We start from the raw sequence: 19,105 nt of genomic DNA on the forward strand, positions 1-19,105 counted from the left end.
TGAAGAAAAGTACAAATGCACTTGGTTTATAGGACACATTTCAAACCACAACCAATAACCAGAACACATTTTCTTTATTGTATGAGTAGGCTAAACTAAAGCTAAATAAAATACTGCCAAAGATAAGCATAAACTAAGCATCAAACTAGACTAAACTAAACCAGGCTAAAGTCCAGTCCTCTCACCCGGACAGTCTCCAGGGCTTTGTTCTTCTTGTAGAGGCCACTGTTGATGTCGTTGGGGTTGAACAGGGGGTCTCCGGCGATCTTGCCCAGCAGGTCCCGGGCGAAGTTGCTGATGTAGTACTTGCTGAAGTCCCACTTCCTCAACACGTGGCCCGGCACCACCGCCTGTGCGTTCTCGTGGCAACACTGGCAGAAGTAGCGGCCCAGGTACTCGCAGTAGCGCATTCGCTTAATGTAGTCTGTCCAGTGAAGGGGAGTAGTGGTAACAGGGGGGTGAGGCTTGACACAAAATGACCACAGTGGGATGAGGATAATATATGTGGTTGTGTTTTGGAAAGGGGGGTCGTCAATGTGGTTTGTACCTGGGTCTATGCGAGTCCCGCAGCCTGCACAGCGGTAGTTCTGCTTCGCCACAACTATTTTCCTCCTAATAGAGCGAAAAAGGGGGAGAGAGGATGGTTAGAGACAGACAGACATAGGAGGGTTAGAGTGACAGGCAAGCAAACAAAAAGGGGGAGAGGCAAACAAGAAGGGGGAGAGAAGTCTGTGTGTTAAGGACTCACTTGGGCGTGGGGTGGATGTTGAAGATTATCTGGGGGCGGGGCGGGGCCCACTCTAGGTTCCCTCGCACCCGGATCCTCAGCTTGTAGATGTCAGCATGCTCCCCGTCATCAGGAGAGATGGGCAGGGAGTCAGGGATGGGCAGGAGCTGAAGGGTAGAGGGAGAATACAGGTCAGTTTGTGTGAGTGTAGGTGTATGTGTGGGGGATATTGTATGTATGTGTTTATAAATGCATGCATGTGTCTGCATGCTTATGTGTCTGTGTGAGAGTACCTTCTGCGGTGCGTCTTGCTCTGGGACCAGCCAGTCGAGCTCCGAGGCTGCGGGGAGCTGCATGCCCTCAAACTGCCTGAGCAGCCCCATGGCCACCGACTCAGCCGAGTTAGACTGGAGGAACGACGGAGAGCTGAGAGAGGGAGTAGGAAGTGTGAAGAAGCATATACCAAACACATTTCTGTGAACAACATATCATTTCCAATAGTGCAAATTATAGCCACACTATCAAACAATTGTCTAATTTCAACTACCACAAAGAATAGCCTTTTATTTTCAACTACAGCGAACAGCCTAATTTCAACTACCGCAAATGACAGCATAATTTCCAAGTAGCCTACCGTGAACAATAGCTTCATTTCAACTACTGCAATCAATAGCCTAATTGTAACTACTGCTATCTAACTACCATGCCTTTTCTTTTTCTACAGTTACCTCTGTGCTTGATATGGCCTTGATCGAAACCTAAACATTCTGTCTATTGTCCGGCCCACTCCACGGACTACCATTCTTCATTGGGCCAATAGGAGAAAGGGTGTGGCCAAGGTGAGATGCAGGAGATTCACACATGCAATCAATGTCAAAATATTCAATATTGGCGATAGATTTCAGGTGGAAAAATATGGGATGTTGGAGTCAGAAAACCTTGGCTAGTTGAAAACATGAGGTTTTGAGGATCAGAAATCTGGTAAAGAGCTATAAGGTCTTTGGAAAATTTGTGGAAACTAGGCTATTATGGATCACTTGGCTCGGGGATGAAAGAACTAACATATGACCTATGTCATTAATATGGACAGGCAGGTCAGCAGACAATGGCCAAATCCATCTCTCTAGACACTATGCCCTATACACTTGTGGAGATGTTATCCTATCAGAGGGCAAGTTGGTGCTGTTACAAAATTGCCTAAACCTATCAAATCTCAAGTGCCTAGGACAAAGGGTCTAGGGCATAGGGTCAAGTTGGGATTTGGCCTACATCTACAAGGCTAGAGTGTGAGTGTGTGTGGGGGAGCAGTTGTTACATAGACTCTGAGGTGAGGAACGAGCGGCCACTGGACGTCACACTGCGCTTTATGTCTGCATCTGTATATATATATGAGAGAGAGAGCGAGAGAGCGAGAGATTAGGCTCAGTTCCTTTAAAGCACATCGATCACACTACCTAGCATAATTTGGTTCTAAAGGCAGGCATCACATTCAGACAATCACAAATAAAAACATTTACAGCTAAAATTTGAAGGTGGTGTTTCAGGAGAAACACTAATTTGTCCTAGATATGACACGTCCTATAGAAGGCACAAAAGCATCAGACATTACATGTGTGGTAGAGAGTTCACATAGGGACTTTTAAAAAGGAGTCATATTAGTGTGCTGCTGGTGAGAGATTTTGGGCAGAATATTTTGGGAGATTGGAGTCAGAAAGCCTTGGCTAGTTGAAAACACGAGGGATTTCAAAGAACATGAATCTGATAAAGAGCTATAAGCCTCTGGAAAATCTCATGGAAACTAGGGTATTATGGATCACTAGGCTAGGGGATGAAAGAACTAGCATATTCAACATATGTCATTGACAGGCAGGCCAGCAGACAATGACCCAATCCACAACCCAGTTTCTGACCAATATAGTCCAGGGGTTCAGTCTAAAACTATTTTTTTTGTCCATTTCAGAATATGTTCATATGTGGATTTGTGCAGTCAATGCAAATCCAAAGCCCTTTTGGCAAGATTCAAAACAACGATATGCCAAAGGGATGCTAGATTAGAATATTAGACTGCAACAAATGACATAATCAGCAAGTATCCTTTTTCTTATGAAAGCATACTACGCAGCAGCATCACACACACACAAATTAATTATCATCTTATTAACAGCTATATTTATATATAATAAGACTGTGGGAGTCATTTTGTTCGCAGTCCATTAAGCCGTTAAGTCTTGTCTCACACGTGTAATATCTGATGTTTCTTTTAATGCAAGCCAGACTATTTATTTGCTACCACTGCAGCATGCTAGAAATAGGCAAATTGGCAAGGTGGAATTAATATTAAGTAGTTCCTGTTTTTAGGGGGAACTCAAAAGCAGTGAGATCGTGTTGAGTACTAACATATCAGTGATGCCATCTCATGCACAAATAAAGCCTAAATTAATTGTCGTGTGAATCAATGGATGGATGGATGAATTAATGCCCAATAGCAGCAGTAGCTATACACTGCTGACCGCAAATGTACTAGTCTCCTGAAGACCCTAACCCCCATCAAACCATAGATGTATATACACTCACTCATCGCCGGTCTCCCTAACTCTGGAGCAGCAAAGGCACCATAAAGCACACAAGCCAGGCCAGCAACTAGCTGGATTCCAAACTGAAAACGTTTTCCCTCTTGTACAATGGGCAGCAATCTGGTAGAAATGATACCAAATTAAACTGAAAGCTCAAAGGAAAAGGTAGAGTCCATATGATGCTAACAGTGAACATCAAATCACTCAAAGGCAGAGAGTAAGGGGAAATCATTGTTTAGGTAAGAGTTCTTCCTCAATTCATCTTCACATAATTCCTCGCTTCCTCTCTCCACGCCACCTCAAAACACATTGGAGAAGGTCAGAGGGGAGGGACCTTGAACCTCCTCCTTCAATACAGTTGAGAATAGGACGGGAGGAATCGAAGAAAGATTCATTGAGAAAGAGCCATGGAATCCAGCTACATTTGTCCAGCCTTCCACATCCGTAGTTCTCGTGCCCCGCTAGCCCTGTCCCTTGTCCCCCACACTAGATCAGATACCTGAGAAGAGGGAGGCGAGCGACAGGGAGAGGCCGCTTCTTGACACCGCCATCAGGGACTGGCCCTCACAGCCATCTGAGAGACAGAGACTACACTCAGCACTGGCCCCACACCACCACATATACAGTGCATTTGGAAAGTATTCACAACCCCGGACTCTAAAATTATTCACAAGCCTTACAGCCTCTAAAATTGATTAAATTGTTTTTGTTCCTCATCAACCTACACACAATACCCCATAATGACTTTTAAAAAAACAAGTTTTTAGAAATGTTTGCAAATGTCACATTTACATAAGTATTCAGACCCTTTACCAGTATTTTGTTGAATCAAATCAAACTTTATTTGCCACATGCGCCAAATACAATAGGCATAGATTTTACTGTGAAATGCTTACTTTACAAGTCCTTAACCAACAGCGCCGTTCAAGAAGAAAACATTTACCAAGTAGGCTAAAATAAAAAGTAACACAATAAGAATAACGAGGATATATACAGGGGGCACCCTGTAGTCAGTGTGGAGGGGTATAGGCTAGTTGAGTGAATATGCATAGGTAACAAACAAACAGCGAGTAGCTGTTTGGGGGGTTATGAATTGTTCAGGAGTCTAATGGCTTGGGGGTAGAAGCTGTTGAGGAGCCTTTTGGTCCTAGACTTGGCGCTCTGGCACCACTTGCCGTGCGGTAGCAGAGAAAACAGTCTATGACTTTGTTGACTGGAGTGTCTGACAATTTTATGGCCTTTCCTCTGACACCGGTCCTGGATGGCAGGAAGCTTGGCCCCAGTGATGTGCTGGGCCGTTCGCACTACCCTCTGTAAGCGCCTTACGGTCAGATGCCGAGCAGTTGCCATACCAGGCAGTGATGCAACCGGTCAGGATGCTCTCAATGGTGCAGCTGAGAACCTTTTGAGGATCTGGGGGCCCATGCCAAATCTTTTCAGTCTCCTGAGGGGGAAAAGGTTTTGTCGTGCCCTCTTCACAACTGTCTTGGTATGTATAGACCATGATAGTTTGTAGGCGTTGTGGACTCCAAGGAACATGAAACTCTCGACCCGCTCCACAACAGCCCAGTCAATGTTAATTGGGGCCTGAAGCACCTTTGGCAGCGATTCCAGCCTTAAGTCTTGAGTCGCTACAAGCTTTGGCGTCGCTGCAAAGCTATTTTCAGGTCTCACCAGAGATGTTCGATCGGTTTCAAGTCCAGGCTTTGGCTGGGGTACTCGAGGACATTCAGAGACTTGTGCTGAAGCCACTCCTGCATTGTCTTAGCTATGTGCTTCGGGTCATTGTCCTGTTGGATGGTGAACCTTTGCCCTGGTCTGAGGTCCTGAGCGCTCTGGAACAGGTTTCATCAAAGATCTCTCTGTACTTTGCTCCGTTCAGCTTTCGCTCGATCCGGACTAGCCTTCCAGTCCCTGCCTCTGAAAAACATCCCCACAGCATGATGCCACCACCACCATGCTTCAACGTAGGGATGGTGCCTGGTCTCCTCCAGATGTGACGCTTGGCAATCAGGCCAAAGAGTTCAATCTTGGTTTCATCAGACCAGAGAATCTACCCCGATTGCTCAGTTTGGTCTTGGTGGTTCCAAACTTCTTCCATTTAAGAATGATGGAGGCCACTGTGTTCTTGCGGTTCTTCAATGCTGCAGACATTTTTTGCTACCCTTCTCCAGATCTGTGCCTGGAGACAATCCTGTCTCGGAGCTCTACAATTCCTTCGACCTCATGGCTTGGTTTTTGCTCTGACATGCACTGTCAACTGTGGGACCTTATATAGACGGGTCTGTGTCTTTCCAAATCATGTCTAATCAATTGAATTTACCACAAGTGGACTCCAATCAAGTTGTGGAAACATCTCAAGGATGATCAATGGAAACAGGATACAACAGAGCTCAATTTTGAGACTCATAGCAAAGAGTATGAATACTTAAGTAAAAAAAAGTATAGTAAAAAGTAAAAAATATATTTTTAATACATTTGCAAAGATTTATAGAAACCTGTATTTGCTTTGTCTCTACGGGGTAGTGTGTAGATGGATATTATTATTATAATTTTTCTTAAATGTCCTCAATTTCAGAATAAGGCTGTAAACGTAACAAAATGTAGAAAAAGTCAAGGGGTCCAAATGCACTATGACTACACACAGTAGTACTGTGTATACCCACACATAAACAGGAGGAAGTAGTCACACACACACGCATGAAGGCTACTTTTAGAACACACAGGCAAACAAACACACACACACATTTACCAAAGACCTAGCTACCTTGCCTCAACAGTCCAGAGAGCAATGTTAATGAATACCATTAAAAATGGGAGCTGTTTCCAGCCATGGTGGGTGGATGAATGATACGTGGGACATAACAATGAGGTTGTGAACTTATGGCACACAAAGCTTGCATGATGTGTATATAATATATATAATATAAACCCTTCCATCCAAGTCCACAATCCTTCCTAAGGTTCCCTCGTTCACTCTCTCTACCTTTCAGCTCACACTCCTCCACCTCCTCGGCAGAGCCTGAGTCGGACATGTGAAAGGAATCCTGGGAGCTTCTGCAGGAGCCTCCGCTGTCTGTGGAGTGGAACACTGGAGGAAGGGAGACCGGATTAAAATCAATAGCAGCAAAATTACAACACGGGGACTAAGTTGGGAGTTGTTGTGTGTTTGTGTGTGCATGCATCCGTGCATGTGTATGTCCGGCCATGCGTAAGCTCTTACAGTGCTGTGAGGGCGGCAGGCAGGTGCGTCGGATCTGCAGCCTGCGCAGGCGGATCTTCTGTTTTAACTGCTGGATCTCTGAGTCGCTGTCGTCGCCATCCTCCTCCTCCTCCCGCCGCCTCCGCAGGTTGCACTTCATCAGCTCAATGGCGGCAATTAGAGACTCAGAGATGCTGAAGTGGGCATTCTCCTGGAATGAGACACGCAGATGGGCGGGGGGAGAGTGAGGCCTTGCTGTAACACTTTCAAAATTAAGTAATGATTGATTTAACACAGTTGGAGAGGTGAGTGTAAGGGTCTCCTAAATGATACCATTCCAATTAGGTCATAACTCTCCCTATTCTCTAACTTTCTGTCCTTAGTGTGCACCCATACATTTCCTTTAAAAGGCAAGTTCTGGGGTAAGAAATGATGGTACACAAATCCAATGCTTTAAAATGTGTGGGGAAAAGTGCACGAGTGCAGACTTCGGGAGAATTGGAACGTTTAGACGTTCCAATTCTAATCTCTCAAAGGTCAGGGGTCAGATGATGTGGGATTATGAACCCTCCCCCAGGCTCACCTTCTCCAGGTCAGCACAGCTGCCAAAGTCCTGCTCCGATAGGTAGCTGATGAGGCTCTGGCCCTCTGACGGCTTCCGGAACATGCCGTCTGGAACACTGCTGTACTGGGAGCCATCTGCAGAGACACACACACCCACACATTTTCAGCAAAGACAAGCCTCAAACACTGTATGTTGATTAGTATTGGTGTCACAGGAATATATACCTTAGGTAAGGTGATGGACATTGACAATTACATGTATTTTGCCAGCTAGGTAGTCATGTTTTAACCAGTGTACTCACTTGACTCCATATAGAGGGAGCTGGGTGTGCTGACATCACTGATGACAGGGGAGAAGGGGCTGTAGGCCTTGACACAGCAGTCTACTCCAACCAACGATTCTGACAAACAGAACACTCAGCTGATGTTAGATTGACCACAAAAATGAAGGAAGATCAGTGTCAGATCAGGGCCAACTAGCCTGGTTACCAGATGTTTTCTGTATTCAACATTTGTGCTAAAGTTGGCGACAGCAGAAACAGACTGAACTGAACAGTGTAGCTTGAAATTTCATCTTTAAATATCAATTTTGAGATATGCTCAGTCAGGCGCCCACAAAGGATGTATCAACGAACACATCAATGTTTTGTTATCAGCTAGGTAAATGACATCAGGGTAAAAATATTTTAAAAAATAGATCAAATATGCAGTACAAAAACAGTCTCCTTTCCAACTGTAAATCCAAGGTGAATATTGTGATGATACGCTTATGACTGCTGACAGTGATTCTCACCACATAAGCAACTAATAAATTGAAGTTATATACTGACCATAGAAAAAAAACAGATGGAAGGTAACATTTGAAAAAATGAAAAAAATCAATCAAAATCAAAATCAACAACATTAAAACATCACAATGTAATGAAAGTAGCGTGTATTCAAACCTTATCCAACACAATGAATGAACCTGGCAAGCTGTTTTGGCCTACCGTCTTGATTTTGGTTTCACCTAAAACCAGCCAAACATTAATCAAAGACCTAGGGTCTTGAGTGACCTTGGTTCGACCTAAAATCAACCAAACAACAACCAAAAACAAACAGCACAAATGAGGAACCAAAAGCAAGGCCAGAGATAAGAGAAGGGGAAGTGGGGAATTATCATGCAGGAAAAGGGGGATGAGAGGGGAAGAGACAGAGCACAGAAGAACTGCACTGCCAACCTGCTACAGGGTCCTCTATTATAATGGTGATTTTCCTGTGGCCCCCTCCTTCACGCAGACAAAGACAGAGAGAGGAGGTTAGCAGTGAGAAAATAGAGGAAAAGGAAAAAGCACTGTGGTAAATGACAAATGTGCTGGATGTGGTCCACGCCACATAGCACCTACACACTCTCTCTCCCAGGCGCTAACCTGCTGCATACACACACTCTTATACAAACACTGGTCTTGCAGCCATTAACCTTCAATTACTTATTTAAATTCACAAAGAAACATACACGTATTGGTTTGCACTCATGCTCAGCAAACATACCCTAGCCTCTCACCTGCTACACACACACAGACAGACACACACTCACCATGTCTATGTTTGTGGTTGATCCCCATGTCAGACATCGAGCGGATGTGCCCCCTGCTGCCCCCGCGACCCTGCCCCCTCTGTCCCTCCGAGAAGGATGACCTACGCGGCGCGGGAGGCGGGACCGGAACCTCGCCACCTGATGCGCCACCCCCGCTGGGCTTACTGTTGGGCTCGCTGATGGGGGTGGAGCTCTGGGAGTCACGGCGATTGCAGCGTTGCACCAGGTTACCGATGGCCAGGTATTCTGGGCCGTCGTCGCCCTCGCCAGAGTCTAGGGTGTCTGAGTGGGCAGGGCCTGGGGAGGCGGGCTCGGTCAGGGCGATGTGGGGGACAGCTGCCGAGGGGCGGGGAGGAGTCACACCCCTCTCGCCCTCCCCCCCGGACCCTGACACGCACCCCCAAGGGGCCCCCGGGGCGCTGGCTGATGGAATGGAGTCTGTAGAGGGGGAACAAGAAGAGAGTTTCAGTCAGACTGCTTTTTGAAGAAACTTCATCAATGCTTTATTCAAATCGCATCTCCTTACACAATCAAGTTGGTGTAGACTCAGTGACCTCAAAAGCAAATACTAGGGAATTTAGGCATCAAGTGAAGCAGCTTATATAAGGTGGCTGACATTTTCTGAGACTTTCAACTAGAACTGTAAAATAACAGAGCAGAAATAATTCTTAGTGTCACTTCTATACTTCCCATATCCATCTTAAACCTTATGAATGTTTCCATCAGACACACCAAATGAGAGATGAGGCAGATAGAGGAGTTTTAGTGAATCGCCAATAAACCATATCTCCATTTACAAATCAGGCCTGTGTAGGCTCACAGCGGTCACAAGCACTGTAGTGAATTCAGCTATTGTGACTTATTGTGGACCTTGACCTTCTGAAATGATAATGCAATAACAGGAGGCACATGTCCTACCTAACCTCCATTCACAATGCTGTTCCTCTCCTTCTCAGAACCTACCACTCCATCCCTCTATCCTCCCTCTGAAATTCTACCCTACAGGTCATCCACCTCTACTTTATTCCCTGCTTTAATCTGCGTTTAATTTATTACTCCCCTTCTTTCTTTCCCGTCTACCTTCCTTACACTCAATCCATCTGCTTTCCTCCATATCTCCTGATCTTTGTTGGTGTTGCTCTTCGTCCCATGTTCTCACTCCCTACCCAAATCCCTCCGTCTCTCCCTCCTATCCCTGAATCCTCACCTGTGTTGCTCTCTAATGTGGCTGACCGTAGTGGTGTCAGTGTTGGGTACCACTTTCTCTTTCCCACCCTCATACCCATCCCTCACCTTCTTCCTTCCTCCATTCGCTAACCTTCTTCAGCTCCCTATTTCCTCACCTGAGCAGAGTTACCCTCTGAGATGGCCCCTGTGTTATTGCTGACTGTGTGTCCTTTGTCTCAGTGGGAGCCTGTCTCTCTCTCTCTCTCTATTCTCCTTCCACCCCTCGCTCCTCACCTGAGTTCCTCTCTGAGATGACCCCTGTGTTTATGCTGTTCAGTGTGTCTCCTCTGTCTCGGTGGGAGAGGGAGCACTGGGAGGTGGTGAGCCTGCGGTTGAGCTCTTCCCTGGGGGGCCCCTGGCTCTTGCCCAGCCCGGCCCCCCAGCTTCCCCCGGCCCCAGGCAGCTCACACAGACTCTGGCTCTTCAACAGGCCTCCCACACACGGAGGGCCCTTCAGAGTGGACAGCTGAGAAAGAAGGAGAAAAACAAAGGGGGAGGATTAGAGACAAATTAAGAGTGTGAAAGAGAGGTACAGTAAGATAAATGGTAAGAGATCAATACAGGCACAGGCAATTAGGTATAGTAAAAAAAAAAACACGGCAAGACACAATTTATGTGTAAGGCATGGTTGAGCTGTATCAGAAAAGAGAAGACAAATAGAGAGATGGAGGGAGGTCCTCCACTAATGCTTAAGTGGATATAAGGGACAGGAACTTAATAAGGCACCAAGATGTACAGACAGAGAGAGTATGATTGTGTGTGTGTGTGTGTGTGTGTGTGTGTGTGTGTGTGTGTGTGTGTGTGTGTGTGTGTGTGTGTGTGCTTGCGTGTGAGAGGTGCCCACCTTGACAGTGTCAACGAGTGCCAGCAAACGGGGGTTGTTCTGCTCCACGGCCTCCAGATACTGAAACATGGCCGTCACATGGGGCTCTTTTAGGAGAAAAGCATCCTCTGAGAGACAGAGAAAAAGAGAGAAGGGGGAGAGGCGTGAGACAGAGAGAGCAACTGACCGAGAAAGGGAGAAAGTCAAGATAAGGTCAATATTACACAGTCCAATCGATATCACAGGCCCAAAACATTGATTCATTCTAGGGCTATGATGGTCATGGAATTCTGGATGACGTTTTGTTTTCGTTTGAATAGCAAAAAAAAAATTTGAAACGGTTATGAAGATGATTTTATTTTCATCCAGAATCGACAGTTACATGATCCTACAATTACCGTGCCAGCCCTAATTCCTTCATCAAGTCCAAACTTAACTACAGTTGTCTTGGTTTGGCCGGGGAACACACACTCACACGCAGCCTTACCGTTGTAGTACTTGCGGGTGTGTTCCTGGTGTTTGAGCAGGGGTTTGAGCTGGGCGGAGAGCAGATGGACCTGAAGGCTGTGCAATAGCCAGCGCTCGGCCTTGTAGCCTTCCCCAACACTCTGTACACCCCTGTTTAGCACGGGCTCCAGCTTACTGAACTACAGGGCCCAGAAAGGGGAGGGAGCGAGGAAGGAGAGAAGTGAGGGTAGAGGGAGAGAAAGAGAGAGCGGAGGGGGAAGGGTGAGGAAAAATACAGAAAGAGAAAAGATATGGTGAGAGAGATGACCACTATATAAACAGGTGAACCTGTGGCTGGCTAGCTGGCTGGCTGGACCCACCGAGATCTGTTTGTACATTCTGTGATAATGTAACAGGGGGTAGCTGAGATCATCAAGAGAGTTTTCTGAAGATCCAGCAGATTGCACAAAAAACATTAGCACATCAACAAGACGGGAAAGAGGTCAAGGGCTAAAAGGTTAAAGGTCATTTGGGTTTCTCCACCATAGCATGTGAGAAGGGTGTTGATGAGGCACAACCCTGGTAAGAGTGCAAAAGTTGTGCTTATTCATTCACTAAAACTTATCCTTGCCTCTTTTCAACTCATTGTCAACTGTGGGCCAGCCTACCATTAAGATCAGGTTTAGCATCAACTTAGAACCACTACTTATCATTAGGTTACACAATGGCTAATCATTGTATTGTTGTCACAACTATATAGATACAACAATGTCTGTGTCCCAAATGGCACCCTATTCCCTATATAGTAAGGGGTCGCGTTAGTGTTCATAAAGCTGCATTTTCATAACACAGACCTTCCAAAATTGGCATTGAAATCATTTCACCTGTGTTTTATATTGAAAGTCAATCATTTTTCAATAGTGATCAGGGGCGTGCAACTATAGTTTCCTTTCACAGTAAATACATTAGGCATAAATACCCATTCGGCAGACAATAGCTTTGCTTTCAATGCTATTTGGCTGGCAGCCAAATGAGCTTACAATGAAAAGACAAGGTATTTTTTGCTAAATGATGCATGGCAATTATATTTTCTACATGTTTATCATAGAAAGAATGTAGCCAGCTACATTTCATGTTTTGCTTCAAGTTAATATTGAATTTTACCAGAGAAAAGCTAGCTGACTACAACTGTGAAAAGCACTGGAGAAAAATAGCTACACATCAGTCAGAGTGCTGTCTGCTGAGTGGAGAAGGGCAACTGAAGCACAACATTTGTCTGATGAAAAGCAGAAATTACAATAACAAGCATTTTAGATCTACAGCAAGATATTTCTTATGCATTTTTTTATTATATTTTTTAATCTGTGTGAAAAACACAGAATCCTGCGTTACCGCAACCCCTCATAGTGTCCTACTTTTGACTAGAGCTCAGAGAGCAATAGTCTATGTGCCGGGGGGTTAGATTTGTTATAGCTGGTGTCCTGTGTGACTTTAAGTATGCACCCATCCGTAGGACCGGAGCCCGAGGACCATGCCTCAGGACTACCTGGCCTGATGACTCCTGGCTGTCCCCAGTCCACCTGGTCGTGCTGCTGCTCTGCACCTGCTGTCTCGACCTCTGAATGATCGGCTATGAAAAGCCAACTAACATTTACTCCTGAGGTGCTGACCTGTTGTGCCCTCTATAACCACTGATTACTATTTGACCCTGCTGGTCATCTATGATTTTAATTTTTTTTTCAATTTAAAGTTTTATTAAGTTTTCTTGTTTTTCAATCAACTAACAAAACACATTCCACATTCACAGATGTGACAGGCTTTAAAAATAATAGTCAAAAAAGAATAATACATTTGATAAAATAAAAATACAATTAAAATGAATGATAGTCAAATAAAAGCATTTATTTTTTTAAATCTATATATTTTCCTTGATACATACATACATACATACATACATACATACATACATACATACATACATACATACATACATACATACATACATACATACATACATACATACTCAAAAACTAAATTAAAATAAAAACACACACAAAAAAAAACATATAACACTTGCAGCAGCACTATCAAGGTTCTTATCAGCTATTTCAAGCATTCGCTGAGACGATGGGCCAATAATTAGTTTTTAGGTTTTACAGTACCTTACACAACATGTATCTGCGCATTTCCCTAGTCACCCCGTTCACTCTGTCCAGTTTGAAATATAGTTGAATTAGTGGAGACCAGAGTCTATCAAACTTGGGCTGTCTCTTGTGGAGGTCATAAGTGAGCTTTTCAAGAGGAAGAAAGTCAACAATCGGGTCAATCCACATTTTAAATGTAGGGGGGGGTATTAGAGGCCCACAAGAGAAGAATACATTTCTTAGCAAAGTATGTAATAGTCATAAGCAAATTTTCTCTTTCAAGAACAAAGTCCTGCTGGGCATTAAAAAGATAGATACACGGGGTCATATCAAACTGTACCTCTAGTATTTTCTGTGCAGCAGTATGTACAGATCTCCCTACAGCTCCAAAATACATGCATATAGGTTCCACTTTCAGAGGTACATCTTTTACAGTTAGGAGACATATCCGTTTTCATTCTATGGAGTCTCAAAGGAGTATAATAAAATTTGTACAAAAATTTGTAATTTGATTCTTTCATTTTTACACTGGTAGAGGAGCAGTATACCCTGTCGCAAACCTCCGCCCATAACTCATCACTGATAGTCAGACCAAGGTCCTTTTCCCAGATTATTTTCAAAGGAGTAAAGGAGGAGCTTCCTTTCTCAGAAAGGAGTCCATAGATGTAAGATATTTTGCCTTTAATGGATTGTGCTGTGACAAGAAGGGTTTCAACTTCATTCAACTGAGTTCTAAACCTCCTCTTGGAGGTAAATGAGGAAATTACATGTCTAATTTGAAGATATTTAAAAAAAAAAAAATGGGATCTTGGCACATCGAATTCACTGCAGAGCTCTTGAAAGGATTTCAGTGTAGTGGTTTTCTGATGAAATAGGTCTGAAAAGGTCCTGATTCCTAGAGTATGCCAAAGATTAAAAGTTGACATACCTCAGGGCTTTTGGCAAGTCTGGGTTGCCTGCTATAGGCGAGTGAGAACATATTTGGGAGGAAATGCCCAGGTATTTCTAACAGTCCCTCCACGCTAGTAGGGTGCTGTAAATCGCAAAGGTTTTGGCTATGTTGCCCACTTCACTAAAGTTATTAATGAATATAATTGAGCTTAAGGGCAATGAACCACAGGATTGGGCTTCTATCTGAATCCACGTTGACTCTTGTCTGTTTGTGATCCATGTTAGCATGTTGCGGATTTGGGCAGACCAGTAGTACAATTGAAGGGAGGGAAGGGCAAGACCACCTTTAGATTCAGGTTTTGATAAAGTGGAAAACTTGATAATAGGTTTTTTATTGCCCCATATAAATTTGGTGATGCTTTGGTTAGTTGTTTTGAAGAAGGAAACTGGGAGATAGCATGGGAGCATCTGAAATAAGTAGTTCAGTCTAGGGAGGACGTTCATACGGATTACATTAATTCTTCCTACTAAGCTAATTGGGAGGGAGATCCAGGTTTGGAGATCGTTCTTGATTCGATCCAGGAGTGGAAGATAATTTTCCTTAAAAGGCTATTCAGATCTGGTGTTATGAAGATCCCGAGGTATTGAAACCCCTGTGTTTTCCATTGGAAAGGACAAAGTGTCTTCATAGAGCTGGTGAGTGTAATATTGAGAGGGCAGACAGTGGATTTGTTAAAATTGATCTTATAACCTGAAAACTTGCCATACTGAGCAATTGTGTCTAAAATGAGAGGGAGGGATTTCTCAGGGTTGGATATGTAGAGCAAGACATCATCAGCGTAAAGCGAAATCTTGTACTGCAGGCCACCTGCAGAAACACCCATAATACTTGGATTGCTCCTTATCAGCTCTGCCAGAGGCTCCTCCCCCAACAAGTAGAGCAGCGGGGACAGCGAGCACCCTTGTCTTGTGCCCAGTTCCAGAGGGAATCTTTCAGAGTTCAGTCCATTAGTAGTCACCATGGCATTTGGATGAGAGTATAGTGATTTTATCCATTTAATAACATTTGGGCCCATATTGAACTTTTCTAAGACTGAAAACAGAAAGCTCCACTCCATCCTGTCAAACGCCTTCTCAGCATCCAGTGAAGCCAGCAGGACAGGAGTCTTTTGTGCGTTTACTTGATCAATAATATCAAAAAGACGGCGAATGTTATCAGAAGAGCATCCGTCTCTAATAAATCCAGTTTGGTCCGCTTTTATTATTTTGGGAAGAAGAGTGTTTAGTCTTTTGGCGAGCAATTTGGTAATTATTTTATACAACAAGCTTATGGGCCGGAAGGACGAGCAGGATAGGGGGTCCTTGTCCTTTTTTAGCAACACTGTAATGTGAGCTGTGTGCATTGAGTCTGGGAGAACTCCATTTTTGCAAAAATCCTCCAGCATTGGCATGAAGATAGGGCTGAGCTGGGGCCAAAAAGCTTTGTAGAACTCTCTGGGGAATCCATCTGGGCCTGGGGACTTATTAGGTGGCATGGAGGTAATTGCCTCCAGGATCTCCTCAGGAGTGAAGGGGGAGTTGAGATCTTCCTGGTCGGTCTCTGATAGTTTAGGTAGCGAGATTCCCTCTAGGAAAGAGTGGAGTTCTGCCTCCGTGTGTTTTCTCTCAGAGGTATATAGTTTGCAGTAAAAATCATGAAAAGTTAAATTGATCTTTTTTGGGTCATTTGTGACCTCGTCCTCTGCTGTTCGGATAGCCATGATTGTACGCTCTGACTGCTCCTTTTTTAATTGGTAAGCAAGCAATCTACTGGGCCTATTGCTATACTCATGGTATTTCTGTTTAGTAAATAAAACTTCTTTTTTTTATCTCCCGAGTGTAGTCCAAATTCAGTTTGTCTTTGGCTGCTTTAAGATGACTCCAGGAGGTGCTGTCTAGGGATTGTTTATGTATTTTTTTCACAGCATTCCAGCTCCCTCTCAAGATCTAGCCTGTGTGCTTCCATTGCTTTTTTCTTAGAGGAAGCATATGCAATTAGATGACCTCTTAGTGTGGCTTTAGCAGGGTCCCACATTGTGGCCGGAGAAACAGGAGAATCTTTATTGTCTTGTGTGTAGTTGTCTATCCATGTAGTTACCAATGTATGGAACTCGTCATTTGATAGCATGGAGGTGTTGAATTTCCAGCTCTTTGACCTCGGGATGTTTTTGCAGAGGTCAAAGCGGAGGTGGACAAAGGCGTGATCTGAAAGTGCCATGGGTCCGATTGTACAAGTGGCTGAATTTATGAAACTCTTTGGGATAAAAATGTAATCTATACGGGAGTAGGTGTTATGGACATTAGAGTAGTATGTATAGTCCATAGATGAGCTATTATTCTCTCTCCAGATATCTATCAGTCCCATCTCTTTAGTAAGAGAGTTCAACATCTTTGCAGATCTAGGATTTGTGGTGGGGAGATGATTTGTCTAGGGTTGGGTTAAGGGTACAATTAAAATCTCCGGCCACCACGCCAAAGGAGACAATGCTCATTGAACAGGGTTATAATTTTTGACATGAAGGCAGGAGTATCTGTGTTAGGGGCATGTATGTTTAATATAGTAATTGGTTGACCATATAGTGACCCAGTTATCAAAATAAATCTCCCCTCCGGATCAGATATGTTTTTGTCAATTATGAATGGAACATTTTTATGGATAAGTATGGCTGTGCCTCCACTGTTTGATTTGAAAGATGAGAAATACACCTGTCACACCCAAGCTCTGCGGAGTTTGGCATGTTCAGCATCACAGAGGTGTGTCTCTTGTAATAGTGCAATGTCTGCTTTTTCCTTTATTAGAGCACATAGTATCTTTTTTTGTTTTATTGCATGCCCTAGACCATGGCAGTTCCATGTCAATAGATTTAAGGTACTAGTCATCGTCATCGAGCAGTAATCGAACTTTAGTGCAAGTCATCGCTGGGTAAAAGTGGATAGTAATAACAGCTGCATTCACATAAAAGGAAAATAAATGGTGTACATAAAATAATAATCTCTGAACACCCCAGCCGAGTTCCCAAACAACTCGACACATCCCGTTGGATCTATTACCCCCCCGCTTAGTCTCAATTGTGTGTTCCGAATAAAACAAAAACCGGGAACAGTTAGCAACGCACAACGTCTCCCTCTCCCCACCAAAGAAATGCCTCATCCTCTCCACCCCGCATTGAGTAAATAACACAGTTGACCTCGTCCAGACCACAGTAAAAGAGGGGAGAAAAATAAAATCAATAGCCCAGCCTACATATACCTCCCCCAAGGGACATAGGGATATCGGCTATATGTTGTCTTACCTCCTTTAGTAATGGCATTAATCACATTTAGTCATTGGTCTGTTTCTCATTGGCCAGGATTGTCTTTCAAAAAACGTTTTGCCTCTTCGGGAGTTTTGAAGTGTCGCAAGGCTCCTTGGTAAAGAATCCTGAGCTCGATGCCTCGGTCAATGGAGTATTTCTTCACTTTGTCAAATTCTCGGCGCTTTCGGCGTATTCCAGCTGACAGGTCCTGGTGTAAAGCGAGTTTGGCGTTTCCCACTGTGATGGTGTTGTTTTTGCCGCCTGTAGGACTCGTTCCTTGTTGGTGAATCTCAGGAAACGTATGGTGATTGGGCGCGGTGGTTGTCTGGCTGCTGGTGGGGGCCTCAGTGCTCGGTGAGCTCTCTCTCTCGAGTTCTATGGGCCTGTCGGTGGGCAGGTGGAGCCACTCGGGAAGTTTGTCTTGCAGGTAGCGGATCAGTGGCATGTTTCCCCTCTTCTTTTTCGCTCAGATTGAATAGAACACAATTATTCCTTCGCCCCCTGTTTTCCAGGTCCTCTGTTTTCTCTTCCAGATGCTCGATTTTCTTTTTACCATATGCTATTGTTTCCATGGCATCTGTCAATAAGTTTTCCATGGATAGGATTCGCCCCTCTGCCTCGTCCAGGCGCCCCGCGTTTAAGGTTAAGGTTATCTTGTTGTTGATGTCAGGCAAAGCGTTTTCCAGGATTGTCACCTTGCCCCCTATCGCACTGAGCTGAGAGTTAATGGCATCTAATTTGATGTTTAGTTCTGTACGTTGGGATCTCAACTCAGAAAGGATGTCTTCGACAGAGTGCGAGGTTGGCATTCGTTGTGCCTTGTGAGGGAGCGGGTTCTCTTGCTCCTGGCGCTAGTTTTTTCTGAAGCTAGCTTCTTCTTGGAGGCTTTTTCTGTCGCTAATACTCGAGTCCGGGTAAAAATGTCACCTGTAGTGTCGCCTTTTGTAGCCGCCATGACTTTTTCTTACTAAAGCTAAATGAGTGTGAACTTGGAGTGGAGGTAAGATTAGGAATTGGAAACTACTTGTGCGGAGCTCTTAGTTCATGCGGCCATCTCGTTCAAGGGTCACGTGATCCCCCATCTATGAATTTTTTTACATCTTGAAGAACAATCTAGCCATATACTATTATAATCTCCACCCGGCACAGCCAGAAGAGGACTGGCCACCCCTCAGAGCCTGGTTCCTCTTTAGGTTTCTTCCTAGTTTCCTGCCTTTCTAGGGAGTTTTTCCTAGCCACCGTGCTTCTACATTTGCATTGCTTGCCGTTTGGAGTTTTAGGCTGGGTTTCTGTATAAGCACTTTGTGATAACTGCAAACGTAAAAGGGGCTTCATAAAATATAAAGAAACATCAGTTCAATTGCTTTTAATTCCATTAGTTATTTTTTTTGTGAGCTCGCGCTGTTTATCTGGAAAGAAATTAAATAATTCATGAGAAATTAAGTCAATAACTTTCTTTGTGGGATGCTGGGCTGAAGGGAGTTGTAGTTTTCATTAGGCATATATTCACCCCAGTTCAGCAAAGAAACGTGGTAATCGACTATAATGACCATAATTCATTGCGCCTGTTCTTCCCGGCTCGATAGACTGATAGCC

General features: G+C 44.2%; 1 protein-coding gene across 3 annotated transcripts in view; it reads right to left on the reverse strand.

Moving 5' to 3' along the window:
- LOC118386777 (run domain Beclin-1-interacting and cysteine-rich domain-containing protein-like) overlaps positions 1 to 19,105 on the reverse strand; it is a 33,469-nt gene that overhangs the window by 4,675 nt on the left and 9,689 nt on the right. For 2 of the 3 annotated variants that reach the window (XM_035774627.2, XM_035774614.2), the window contains 15 exons: positions 11,180 to 11,339; positions 10,714 to 10,820; positions 10,104 to 10,335; positions 8,643 to 9,080; positions 8,287 to 8,334; positions 7,369 to 7,467; positions 7,086 to 7,201; positions 6,524 to 6,713; positions 6,287 to 6,391; positions 3,800 to 3,874; positions 2,043 to 2,103; positions 1,021 to 1,153; positions 749 to 894; positions 548 to 612; positions 186 to 424 (listed from right to left, as the gene is read on the reverse strand). In XM_035774627.2, the coding sequence (XP_035630520.1) occupies positions 186 to 424; positions 548 to 612; positions 749 to 894; positions 1,021 to 1,153; positions 2,043 to 2,103; positions 3,800 to 3,874; positions 6,287 to 6,391; positions 6,524 to 6,713; positions 7,086 to 7,201; positions 7,369 to 7,467; positions 8,287 to 8,334; positions 8,643 to 9,080; positions 10,104 to 10,335; positions 10,714 to 10,820; positions 11,180 to 11,339 (2,214 nt within the window). The remainder of the gene's footprint in view (positions 1 to 185; positions 425 to 547; positions 613 to 748; positions 895 to 1,020; positions 1,154 to 2,042; positions 2,104 to 3,799; positions 3,875 to 6,286; positions 6,392 to 6,523; positions 6,714 to 7,085; positions 7,202 to 7,368; positions 7,468 to 8,286; positions 8,335 to 8,642; positions 9,081 to 10,103; positions 10,336 to 10,713; positions 10,821 to 11,179; positions 11,340 to 19,105) is intronic. The other variant, XM_035774622.2, reaches the window with a different exon arrangement.

This window comes from Oncorhynchus keta, chromosome 1 (assembly GCF_023373465.1).
Source record: "Oncorhynchus keta strain PuntledgeMale-10-30-2019 chromosome 1, Oket_V2, whole genome shotgun sequence".
Lineage (NCBI taxonomy): Eukaryota > Metazoa > Chordata > Actinopteri > Salmoniformes > Salmonidae > Oncorhynchus > Oncorhynchus keta.